Source organism: Orycteropus afer, unplaced genomic scaffold (assembly GCF_000298275.1).
Source record: "Orycteropus afer afer isolate SDZICR_OR568_19922 unplaced genomic scaffold, OryAfe1.0 scaffold00001, whole genome shotgun sequence".
NCBI lineage: Eukaryota > Metazoa > Chordata > Mammalia > Tubulidentata > Orycteropodidae > Orycteropus > Orycteropus afer.
This window is the reverse complement of record NW_006921588.1, coordinates 4,558,923-4,572,564: the sequence shown is the minus strand read 5'-3', so window position 1 is coordinate 4,572,564 and position 13,642 is coordinate 4,558,923. Positions and strand designations below refer to the sequence as shown.

The window sequence follows — 13,642 nt, the reverse complement described above, 5'->3', positions numbered from 1 at the left end:
AAAATGAAATAATCTAGTTGCAACAACAACAAATTTGAAGTTTTGACAATCCCTGGGCGGCAGTTGAAATGCCAGATTACAGTTCAGAAGAACAGTTTAGGCTGATCTCACATTTTTCAAGAATGAGGATGAGTCAAGAGCAAAGAAGAAGGAAGAAAACCAAAATTAATGGAGTCAGTCAGTCCTCGTGACTGGTACACCATCTGATCTGCAACCTATACAACTATGTGACCAGAAGAACTAGATGGTGCCCGGCTACCACTGTCAATGTGGAACAAAACTCAAAATCATTTGGAGGGAAAAAAAAAAAGATGGTGGGGACCAGGTTTGCTGGTCCAATAGAGTCTGGCGGAACCACCGAGACTATGGCCCCTAGCTGCCCTTCAGGTCTGGAATTGAACCCACACCTGTGGTTTCCAGCCAAACAAAGTACAGGCATGTGAGTTAAATATTTACCTCAAGTAGACACACGCCCTGGAGAGAACAATCATGGGAGAAGGAAGGGCTGCTTATGCTCAGGGAGATAGCTCAGGGGACAGGAGAGTATGAAGGGATGGACACTGGGAAGTGGTAACTGTGAGGAGGAAGTGGGAGGGGAGCTGTTGCATTGTGGTAAACTGTGGTCAATGACATGAGACAAAGTATATGTGAACTGCTGTATGGAAAGTGAATTTGCTCTGTAAATATTCCCCCAAATCACAATTAAAAAAAAAAAAAAAAAAAGAATGAGGATGAGTTGTTAAATATTAAATGAAAAATTTGCAAATTTTGATAATTTTACTTTTAGTATTCGTTGATTGAGAATATACAAATGATAAAAGGTATGAAAAGCTATGAATTTAGTTATACTTCAAAATTAAGATTGTGTTTTTTAAAATCATTAAAAATGAAAACCCATTGCCGTTGAGCTGATTCCGACTCATAGTGACCTATGTGACAGAGTAGAACTGCCTGCCCCATAGGGTTTCAAGGCTGTCATTATTACAGAAGCAGACTGCCCCACATCTTTATCCTGTGGAGCAGCTGCTAGGTTCATATTGGTGACCTTTCGATTAGCAGCCAACCACTGTGCCACCAGGGTCTCCCTACCTTCATGCTATGTTGTTGTCATGTGCCGTCGAGTCGGACCTGACTCATAGTGACCCCTCCTTGAGTTTCTGAGGCGGTATCACTACCGAAATAGATTGCCCAGACTTCCTTCCGAGGAGTGGCTGGTGGGTTTGAACTGCCAGCCTTCTGGTTAGCAGTCAAATGCCTTAGGCACTACGCTACCAGAACTCCTTTGGAGGCATAGTGATTAAAACATTCAGCTGCTAACCAAAAGTCAGGAACCTACCAGCTGCTCTGCAGGAGAAAAACGAGGCAGTCTGCTTCATTTATAGCCTTGGAAACCCTGTGGGACAGTTGTGCTCTGTCCTGTAGGGTCTCTGTAAGTTAGAATTGACTTGATGATAGCGGTTTATAATGGGAGGACAAGCAAATCCTTCTGTAGGTAATTTAGAAGTTACAAGAATGTTTTTATCCAAAGGACTGAACATGAGCCTAAAGAACCTGACCAATCACAGAACATGTAAAAAATCTGTGGTGCCCAGAAGGTATATTAAATAGAGATCTTCTAGTGTAGTTTGCCAGATTTCCCAAATCACAAGAATCTTCTGAGATGCAACTCAAACACTTGAGTCCCCCTATTTTTCAAAAATACTCCAGCTGATTTCCTGTCATTAGCAAAGAATGTTGTGGTTAGCTGTCATAAACTTGACCCCCAATTCATGGTGACCCTGTGCACAATGGAAGGAAACACTGCCCAGTCCTACACCGTCCCTATGGTCAGTTACAGATTGGACAGGGTCTTCACTTACTAGTTTTTGAAGTAGATCACCAGACTTTTCTCCTTAGTCTGTCTTACTCTGAAAACTCTGTTGAAATCTGTTCAACATCGTAACTCCATGCAGGCTGCCACTGATGGATGGCTCTGTGTGAGGTATATTGCCAGGAATTGAACTTGGCTTTCCTGCATGGAAGGCAAGAATTCTACCATTAAATTACCACACTCCTCTAGCAGAGAGTAGTGGGTCTCTAGTCAGTCATTTTTGTTTGTTTTGGGAAGTCATCAGATCACCTGGTAATGCTCATATTAGCTATTTTTAAATATATAGCCATAAAATTTTAAGAAGTCACTAGTTGATGAAAGCAGAACTCACTGCCATTGAGTCAGTTTGACTCATAGTGACCCCTCCTCCTTGGGTTTCTGAGACAGTATCACTATGAAAGTAGATTGCCCAATCTTCCTTCCGAGAAGTGGCTGGTGAGTTTGAACTACCAGCCTTCTAGTTAGCAGTCAGGTGCCGTAGGCATTACACTACCAGAGTGGGAAGAAGCATTTCCTCCCTTAGGGTGACTGAGAGTGGAATTTTTGTGTAGCATTCTGGTTGATGGAAGAAAGCAAAAGGCTCAGGTTTTGTGACCTCTTGTCTTTCAGGGATGTTTCTAATGTTCCTCTGCTTGTTACTATCTCCTAGTTAATTACTGCTTTATACTGTTCTGAGTTAGGAGTGAGTTACCATTTTTCCTTGCAGTTCTTACTCTGTCTCTTCAAAGGCAGGCTTCTCTGTCTTGCTTGGATTCCAGTGTATTCTTCCTTGCTGTGTCTTAGACCCTCTGCTGTTTCTTTGGAGGGCTCATCTACCCTTCTGGTATCATCTTACATCTCTAGCCCTGCACACTTAGACTCCAGTCTGTTCTTTTGCATTCAAGACGTTTCTGCTTAGCATTCTACTGTGAGCCATGTTCAAATGTGATGTGTTTGACAGGGAATCCTACTATCCTGATTTTTCTCTACCCTGAACCACCTACCCCAATTGTAGATCCCCATGTATGCAACCTTACAGTCATCTTTCTTTACCTCTTCTCTCCCTGGAGCCAAAGAAAGTGTCAATTAATTGTAGCTGTTTCCTAAACCTAAGTGATCACCAAGTCTTGTAACTTACTTGCTTTAAATGTGGCAGCTTCTTTTTTCCTGGTACCTACATACACCATTTTCTGTGTTCATCTCCCATTTCATATTGAAATCTGTTTTCCTCTGCCTGCTAGACTGTTCTTTCTTACTTTTCTTTATCTGGCTCACAGGGTTATTGTGAAGATTAGACATAACATAATGTAAAGTGTTTAGTTTATTGCCTGGCATAAAACAAGTACTTGACAAATGGTAGCATAGTATACTTTTATCTCTTACCTTTGGACTCCACTTTGGTGTCTATACGACAGAATCAGCAAAGGGTATAGCTTAAAAATGTGGGCCATATAGCCATATGGAGTATTGGTTTGAGTCCCTAGACTCCTGTTTACTAGTTGTGAGACCTTGGGAAAATTACTTATCTTCTTTGAGCCTTTACATTCTCCTCTTTAAAATGGGAACAGTTATACTGGCCTTTAGGGTTGTCAGGAGTTTAAAATGAGATAAAGTATATGAAGAGACTGCTTACTTAAGAGCTAATAGGTGTACAATGCTCCTTATTTTTGTTCTTCCCATATTGCATTCCTAAATCCTGTGACATCTAGCCTATTTGGTTTAAGAAGTTTGGGACAAATGTTATAAATATTTCCTTTCTTCTTTTTGCAGATTAAACCCATCCACAGTAATGGCTGCGGCCTTACCCAGGACCCTGGGGGAGTTGCAGCTATACAGAATATTACAGAAAGCCAATCTACTCTCTTATTTTGATGCCTTTATCCAGCAAGGTGGTGATGATGTCCAGCAGCTCTGTGAAGCCGGAGAAGAGGAGTTTTTGGAAATAATGGCTCTTGTGGGCATGGCTAGCAAGCCTCTTCATGTTAGAAGGCTACAGAAGGCTTTGAGAGACTGGGTTACAAACCCTGGCCTTTTTAATCAGCCACTGACTACTCTTCCTGTCAGTAGCATACCCATCTATAAATTGCCAGAAGGATCACCGACATGGCTGGGAATATCCTGCAGTAGTTATGAAAGGAATAGCAATGCCCGGGAACCTCATTTAAAAATCCCCAAATGTGCTGCCACCACATGTGTGCAGAGCTTGGGACAGGGGAAGTCAGATGTGGTGGGCAGCTTAGCACTGCAGAGTGTTGGTGACTCTAGACTCTGGCAAGGCCACCATGCCACTGAAAGTGAGCACAGTCTCTCCCCAGCAGACCTTAGCTCTCCAGCTTCCCCAAAGGAAAGCAGTGAGGCACTGGATGCTGCTGCTGCGCTCTCTGTAGCAGAGTGTGTGGAGCGAATGGCCCCCACTCTGCCAAAAAGTGACTTGAACGAAGTGAAAGAACTGCTGAAAACCAACAAAAAACTGGCCAAAATGATTGGTCACATCTTTGAGATGAGCGACGATGATCCACACAAAGAGGAGGAAATTCGAAAGTACAGTGCAATATATGGTAGATTTGACTCAAAGAGAAAGGATGGGAAACATCTCACTCTTCATGAGGTAAAAATCTCACATTTTTCTTTTCTATACATGTGTGGAGTGTTGCTGTACCATAGAGATAAGTTTGGTGATAACTTGCAGCAAAGAAGATACACATCCTGAAAGCAGTGTTAAAAACATTTAAGTGTTAGCAAAATACAATATTTTGTGAAAATAGACCATAGTTACTATGTTAGGGGTATTTTTTGCATTGAACTTAAATATGTTGGACTTAGAAAAATTTTAGAATTTAAACAGCAAAAGCATAAAGTCTTTACATTTAAAGGCAGCTTGTTTTCTAATTAAGAAACAAAATAGGACTCTCAATGTAATCATTCAGTTAAACATTTTGTAAAAGTAAAAAGAACTTAACAGCAGTTTTTAGCATAGAAAACAAAATTATGTTAGATGAATGTTGGAAGACTTCTTGCTACTTTGAAAATTGTTTCGATTGGCATTTAAAAACTCGAATTGTTTTATCTTTGTAGCCCTTGCTCCAGAAATATTCTGCATAAACCAAACCAAAAACCCAAACTCACTGTTGTCAAGTCGCTTCCAACTCATAGTGACCCTTCCTTGGGTTTCCAAGGTGGTATTTCTACTGAAGTAGGTTGCCCAGTCTTCCTTCCGAGTAGTGGCTGGTAGATTTGAACCACCAGCCTTCTGGTCAGATGCCTTAGACACTACTCCACCAGAGCTCCATATATTCTGTATAAACGGAAATACACATACAGCTTTTGCATTTATTCCCTTTCTTCTCCTGTCTGGCCAGTGTATCATCTTTGTATCCTCAGAGTCTTTTGCACCAAATAAATGCTTGGAAAATAAATGCATTTTCAAAAGTTCAGATGAACTTTTCATACCTAAATTTTTTTTTATAGCTATTTACTCATTAGAAGACGTAAAAATACTCAGGTTGAATGCAGTATTTCACTTTCAAAATCAGATCTTCCCTCCTTAGACTTACACTTTAAAATCGAAAAGAATATGTACAATTCACTGTAAAAATACTCAATCTTTACAAAAGGATGTGAAGTAGTCAGTTGCTTTTCCCTGTGTACTAATAAAAGATTATATTTTGCATATTGTTAGGTGCCATAGAGTTGGTTCCCACTCTTAGCAACCCTATGCACAACAGAACAAAAATTTTTAACTGAATAGTACACTCATGGTATATTATGCTATTAGATCTATCTTTTCAAGTCGATACACAGAGCTACTTTATTCTTTTATGGTTTGCATTGCATTCCATAATATGGATGTGCCATTATTTATCTTAACCATTCATTTTGTGATGTTTACTTAGGCTGTTTTCAATTTTTTGATGATGTTACGTACTGTGCGGCAATGGACATTCTTAAACACACCTTTACAGACTGGTGCGTGTATTTCTGTAAGAATGGGTTCTAACGTAAATTTATGGGATCAAAGAATATGTAGATTTAACATTTTAATAGATACTGTTGAATTAGGGGAGCTCTGGTGGCGTAGTGCCTAAGGCATTTGACTGCTAACCAGAAGGCTGGAAGTTCAAACGCACCAGCTACTTCTCAGAAGGAAGATTGGGCAATCTACTTCCGTAGAGATACCACCTCAGAAACCCAATTTATGCTTCCACCATCATTAAATGCATTAAATACCATCTTCTTGGTGATAATGGATTTTATCATTCTTTTCATTTTTGCCTGTCTAATATATGAAAACTATTCCTTGTTTTAATTTCTTTTCCTTAGTGCAGATAAATAACTTTTCATATGTGTAACAGAAATCCAATTTTATGTTGTTTGTTTTATTGGTGGAGCTGTTTGTCTTACCTTTAAAATATTGACTAGTAAGACCTTTTTATAATTTAAGAACATTAACCCTTTGTCTTAGGTTGTAAATATTTTCTCAGACTGACATTTGTCCTTTGACTTTGCAGAATGTTTTGCCATGTCAAGTTTAATTTTATGTAGTCATATCTATTGATCTTGTCCTGTATGATTTCATTAGTCTAATTCTCTTTTCTTTCACTAGCACAGAGTTTTTAAAATGGTTATGGCTTTATAATAGTTTTTGATTTCTGGAAACGCAAATGTCCTTTCATTAGTTTTATTTTCAACTTGTCTGGTTTTTTAGCTATCTCATGCATTTATCCTTCTAACTGAAATTTTAAATAAATGAGTATGTCAGGTTCCAAAAAAATTTCTGTTGATGTTGTAATTGGAAGTAATTTAAATGTGTAGGTTAATTGGAGAACTGACACATTTATAGTAATGAAACTTTCCTTATAGCATTATTATTTAGATCTTATATGTGCCTTGTAATTTTATAGTTCTTTTCAGATAGGTTTTGTATATTTCTTATTTAGTCATATACTGTATATCATGTATGTTAACTATTATATTTATTTTATTTATGTGGGATATAAAGGGGATATAATAAATGAGATTTTTTTCCTCATTGTTTTTTCATGGCTGTCATTACTGATATTGTATATAAATCTTGTTTACAGCAGTTTTAACATCTGAATTTTTTAAATAAATGATTTTAGATATGGATGGATATTTGAGTTTAAGACTTGGAAATTGCTTGGAAGAATGACTTACAGTAAATTTTTGATTTCATTGATTTTAGAAATAATTTTTTTTGTAATCGTTATGTATTATTGCTACTATGTAATAATTGCCTTACAGAATCTCCTGAATAATAATATTACAATTCATATGCACTTTGACACTTTCTTATTACCTGTGGATCAATGGAGGAATCCACTTAAATGTTACTCTGTTTGTCAGTAATAGAAAACATAGGCCAAAAATGTTGGTAATTTTAGTTTCATGCTTTGATCCAGTTTCTATATAATTTTGAAAACATAGCAGATGGAACACAAAGTTGAGTTAGAAAACCTGTATTTTTGTCAAAAATATTTTCACAAAGTTACTTTAGTAAATCTAATAGACTTCACTCCCCCCCATTCTACTTTTAAAAAATCCCAAAAGAATTATTCTACCCTCGGTTTTGCTGAACTCTTTCTTCTGAACTCTTTCTTCTTTAGATAAATAGGTACAAATGCTATTTAAGTAATGAGACCTCTGTGGGTTTCCCAAAATAAGGGAACACTCAAAATGAATTCAAGTAGGCTGAGATGTGGGGGTGGGGCCTTTGGAAAATGTGGTTTATGTATTTGAAACTTAGACCATTTGTTATTTATCATTCAAGTGTGTGAATTCTGGTCCAGTAATAGAGTTTAGGATGTAAGTTTATGAATCAGGAAGCTTTCTTCAAACTAGCTTGGAGGAAATGATAGAATACTGAGAGAATTAGAAGCAAGTGCTATTGTGTGTCTTTATATATTTATGATAATTTTTTATCTTTTCACTTTACTAATTAAAATTAGAGAAAGATTCTGAGTTTTTTTAAATCCCTGAGATTAAAGAATGTTCCTAGATTGTCCTCAGTTTCCAAATAAGGAAATGATGACTTATTCTTAATTCACTCTTGGCAATATTGCTGAGTGTTCTTTTCATATAAAACCCTTCTGAACGCTTTTCATCGTTCAAGCTGTTTGTAAGCCAGGAGTGGGTGAAAATCAGGAAGTTATCTATCTATACCTGAAATTTTTTTTTTTTCAATTTCCACAAATATATACGATCCTCTTCTTATTGTTTGCATTTTTATAATTGTTTATAAATGTATATAGGATGGTAAAAAATTATGGAATGGCTCATTGTAAAACACTTAGGCCATAAAGATGGTGAGAGGTTGAGGTTAGAACCACAGTAGTTGTTGCAGGGTTGGTGGTAGGGGACAAACTCAGAAGCAGTACTAGAAGTCCAGGCAGGCAGAATGTTCCATCTAGCCAGAGGCATGTTAGCAGATAATAGGTAGTAATGTAGACAAGCAGTGTACATCACATTTTATATGAATGAATGGATGAAGAGAGATTAAACTAAAAAGTTGGGAATAGGAGCTTGTAATAGTCAGAAATTTAAGCAGGTAACTTGGCATTACAGAATAGTATTGCAGATAGCAACTTGCCCCCAAAAAGCTGTAAAACTCAAAAAATAGGAAGGAGACAGAGGATGTATAGTGAATGGGGATGTTACAGACAGAATGGAAATCTTACAGGAACTCTGGTGCTAAGCAGGTTACTAAAATAAGATCCGAGGAACATAGAAGAAGCCATAATACCAAGCTTAGGTCATCTTCCAGTGTATTGTTGAGGAGTCAAGACTGAGTATTCAGAGCGGACAGATTTCAGCACTTAGTACTTGGGGGAAGGAAAAAAAGGTTAGATTTTCTTCTGATGATTTTTAAAAATGGGTTATAGAACTATTTAGGTAGTCTGTTTCTTCTTAAGTCGGTTTTGATTAGTTACATTTTTCTAAGAATCTGTCCATTTCATCCAAGCTTTTCAAACTTACAGCATAAAGTCATTTATAATTTTTAAGATCTAATACTGTTTGTATATATTATCTATTCCCCTTCTCCCTCAATCAGTCTTAGCAAAGGTTTGTCAATTTTATTGATCTTTTCTCAAGAGTCAGCAAACTTTAGCACATGGGCCAAGTCTGGCCCACCACGTGGTTGGTGGTTTTTTAAAATATTTTATTTTGTTTTCAGAGCAGGTTTGCCACCACCTGTTTTTAATAAATAAACTTTGGCGTACAACCATGCCTATTTGTTTTATGTATTATCTATTGCTGCTATCGTGCTGTATTGGCAGAGTTGAGTAGTTTGACATAGACATAAACTGTTTGGCTCATGAAAGCCTGAACTATTTTCTGTTTGATTTTTACGGAAAAACTTGCCAATCCCTCATCTTTTTGAAGAAGCAGCTTTTGGCTTACTTGATATTCTTAGTTTTGCAGGGTGTGTGTGTTTACTTCTACTTCCCTGTGATTTAATTTATTATTATTTTCTAACTTAAGTTAGGTGCCATAAATTATCACTAGCTTTATTGTCAAAGTTTTGTTAGGAAATTATTTTATTATTTTTCCATTCTAATGATTTCTCTTTTCATTAGTGATTTTTACTGTAATCCATAAATTATTTAGAAATGTTTCTTAATTTCCAAGAATGAGGGGATTTTTCTTAGTTATCTTAGTTTATCTTCAATGATTTTTAACTGAATTACACCATGCTCAGAGAGCATGGTTTCATGATGCCAACCCTATAAGGTTGGTTGAGATTTTAATTATGGCCCAGTATGTGGTAGGTGTTTCGTATGAGTTTGGAAACTGTATCTTTTGCATTTATTCATGGAATGATCTGTATGTGTCCGTTTTAACAAGTTTATTAACTATTACTCAAATTTAATATATTCTTTTTATTATCTGCTTTATATTTCAGTAGCTAAGAATGTGTGTTAAAATCTCCCACTATGATTGGGGAGTTGTCTATTACTCTTTTTATTATCCATAATCTTACTAATTTTTAATAATGTATTTGTTCTAAAAAACCTATATTGTTTGATTGTACTATAAATACATGAGCTCTATTTTTGTAATTATCTATTACACTTTTTTGTCAACCTTTTATTTTCAGCTTTTCTTAATCTATGTTTCACATACATCTCTTGTAAATTCCCATAGCTGGACTTTTAGAAATCTAATCTTTTATTTTTTATTTTGTCTTTTATATCCATGTACATTTATTATAATGATTGATGTTTTGTGCTTATGGTCATTATTTTATCTTTCATTTCTTTTTTTCCCCACCTTATACCTCAGACTTACCAGTTGGGGTTAGTTTTCGTCTGCCTGAAGTACATCACTTAGAATTTTCTTAAATGTCTGCTGTTAGCAAATTGCCCATCCCTAAAGGAGCTCTGGTAGCATAGTGCCTAAGGCACTGGACTGCTAACCAGAAGGCTGGTGGTTCAAACCCACCAGCCACTCCTCGGAAGGAAGGTTGGGCATTCCTACTTCCGTAGTGGTACTGCCTCAGAAACCCAAGGAGGGGTTGCTATGAGTCGGAGCTGACTCGATGGCAAATAACAACAACAATAACAATCCACTGGAAAATATCTTTATTTTGCACTAAGTCTTAAATACTTGTTCTGGGTATTTAATTCTGTGTTGTCCATTGTTTTTTCTTAGTACATTGAAGATACCATTTCATTGGCTTTTGGCTTTCATTGTTGTATTTGAAGTCACCTGTTACTCTGTTATTTCTTGGCTTCTTTTGAAGTCTTCTCTTTGTCCCAGTTTCATTTTCCTCTCCTTCTGAATTCATAGTTTTTAATGGTCATTTTTACTGTATTACTCTTTAGTCATATGTTCAATTTCTTTTATTTCTTTAAATGAAGTCTTCGAGGGTCTATTTCTGTTGTCTGTTGTTTCTGCTGGGTTTCATTTTTGATTCCTATTTCTTTGGATATTTTACTCTGTCCCTGACCTCATTATTTTTTTGGAACTTTATGGGAATGTTTTGAAGCTTGGAAAGAAAGTGGATCCCCCTAGAGTGTATTTGCTTTATCTTCTACCAGGCATCTGGGGACACTACTACTCCCAGACCCCCTGAAATTAAATTCTAAGCCCACTTAGTGTGAATCAGGACTGAAGATCCATGTGAAGGGTTGATTTGGGGTTATGAAATCTCCAGAGAGTATCTTCTCTTCTCTCCCACTGAGCACCAAAGTTCAAGACAGGTAATTTTCTTTGCATTCCCTTAGGGGTACAGGTGTATTTCTAATTCAGCCTTACATTAGGATGTCAGCTTTGGTAAGGAGAGGTCTTAGACTCCTCACTACTTACCTTTGGTGGGCCCTGAGCCTTCCCTTTTGTTCCCTTCCCACATCTCCTAGTTTTATGAGACTCTGAAGATTGAAGCATGAGTTCATCTGCTTTAGCAGTTTTTGTCAACCTACTGCTTGAAATACTATCTTCATTAACTTTGGCTTGAATAGACTTTACTCTTGGCCAGTTTATTGATGCATTTAGGATAATGGATTCCTCCCACAATTTTATGCAACATTTTTAGGTTTCTGTGAGGGGGGCCAGTCATCATACTTACTCCCTCCCTAGTGCTGGAAACAAGAGTCCTGATTGCCTTTTGCGCTTCGCTTCACACTACATAGTATTTTCATGCCAACAATTCTTAATCAAAAGTCAGTCATTTGATTATTAAAGGTTGTAGTTTTAGCTACCTATAAAGAAAGTTTTTCTTCGAATCAATAAGCCATTCTTCTTGAATATAAATTCAGTAAGTCTAGTTTTTAAGTCCAGTTATAATTGTAGAAATTTAACTTTAGAAATACTTTACAAGAAGATCTGAATGAAATTTTGACATTTTGGGCCATGGAAATAAGTGAAGGAAGTAAGCAAGTAAGGGAGAGTATCTTGTTCTTTATTTGTACTTTTAACAAAACTATTTTTTAAAAGCTAATGTAGTGGTTGAGTGAGTAACCCCTATTGTGGAGCATTTGTGTCATTTTTCTTTTTTAAAAAGTATATTGCAATAGTTACTGTGGCTTAGAGGCATGGAATCCAAGTAACACTGACAGAACATACATCTTTGAGGGAGGATTTGTGAATCAAGTTCTTTTTATTTCTTAGGACGAGCTATAGTTACTTCTCCAGTCTCAGTTTTTTTTACCAGAAGGCTCCCTGGATTGAACCCGGAGAGTTCAGTCACTTTTTCAGTCTGTTTTAGCCTGAATCGAGGAAGAAAGAATGTGTTAGCTGTGTTTTTTGGTTTCTGGTAGAATGATGTAAGGAATAGCAGAACACTGTTTTCAGTTTATGTTGAAGTTATTTTCTACAGTTGTGTATAGCTAATACTTCCAGAATGTTGTCAGTTTAAATGTATTATTGACAGTCAGAAGTTCTCTAGGGTAATTTAGATTTATGAGTACATAAAAGAAACAGTTCAGTGAAAAGCAACCCGAGAAGGGTCTTCAAGGTCATTGTAGCTACTGCCATGTGGAAATTGTAGTTTCTTTAGGAAATCATTTTTTAAAGTTCATTTTTCTTTTAGCTGCAGTACCATTTATTGCGCCTTTCAAAAGGAGAAATTCATATATTGATGATTGTTGAGGAGGAGGGGAGAAGGATGAAAATAGATTCTTCCTCTAGTCATCCTTCATATTCGACTGTAGGTTTTAAGGTAGGGAGCCTAGACTTACTGTCATACCCTTGTTGTCAGTAACCAAATAATTTTTCTTAGAATTAACTAATGTAAATAACAGTGGAAATTTGGGATGGAGGATGTTAGATACCTATGTTATACCATATTCCATAACACATTCTAGATGGATTAAATAAAGGGAAAAAATGAAAGTATTAGATTAAACTATAGGAGAATATTTCTGTTTTTTTTTAAGATGGGAAAAGTGTTTCTACACATGGCACCCAAGGCAAAAACAATAAGATTAAAAGGCTAATGACAAACTGGGAGCGGGATGGGGTGTATGTGGTTACTATATGTGATGAAAAGTTAATGTTGTTAATACATAAGCAATTCCTAATGTCCATAAGAAGATGCTGAGGAGCAAGGATGTCTCCTTGAGGACTAAGGTGCGCCTTACACAGGCCATGATATTTCCAGTCACCTTGTATGCATGTGAGAGTTGGACAGTGAATAAGGAAGACTGAAGAAGAGTTGATGCTTTTGAGTTGTGGTGCTAGCGAAGAATGCTGAAGGTACCATGGACTGCTGAAAGAACCAACAGATCTGTCCTGGAGGAAGTGCAGCCAGAATGCTCCTTGGAAGCGAGGACGGCCAGACTTCGTCTCACCTACTTTGGTCATGTTGTCAGAGGGGACCATTCCCTGGAGAAGGATGTCATGCTTGGTAAGGTGGAGGGTCGACGAAGGAGGGGAAGGCCTTCGATGAGATGGATTGACAAGGTGGTTGCGACAATGGGCTCAAGTATAGCAAGGATCATGGAGCTGGTGCAGGATCGGATGGTGTTTCGTTCTGCTGTGCGTGGGGTCGCTATGAGTTGGAAGTGACTCAGCGGCACCTAACAACAACAACAATATAAGAAGATGAAAGAGTGGCATAGAACAGACAAATACCATGAGCAAACAGATTTCAAAATAAGTCAAATCATAAGAGAACATTTCAGTTTTAAGAAATACAGATTATAATAAGATGCCATTTTAACTGCTTCAAATTGGAAAAGCTTTTATAATATTGTGACTAGTATTGGTTAAGATTCTGGGAAGTGGACTCTATATACTTTCTACTGTTCATTTTCCTATTGGCCAGTAAAACTC

The 13,642-nt window shown here is 37.0% G+C and overlaps 1 protein-coding gene across 1 annotated transcript in view; it reads left to right on the top strand.

Moving 5' to 3' along the window:
- The first annotated feature begins 3,638 nt into the window (after positions 1–3,638).
- NAB1 (NGFI-A binding protein 1) overlaps positions 3,639–13,642 on the top strand; it is a 54,298-nt gene continuing 44,294 nt past the window's right edge. The window contains exons 1-2 of the mRNA XM_042781712.1: positions 3,639–4,457; positions 11,053–11,070. Coding sequence (XP_042637646.1) covers positions 3,639–4,457; positions 11,053–11,070 — 837 coding nt within the window. The remainder of the gene's footprint in view (positions 4,458–11,052; positions 11,071–13,642) is intronic.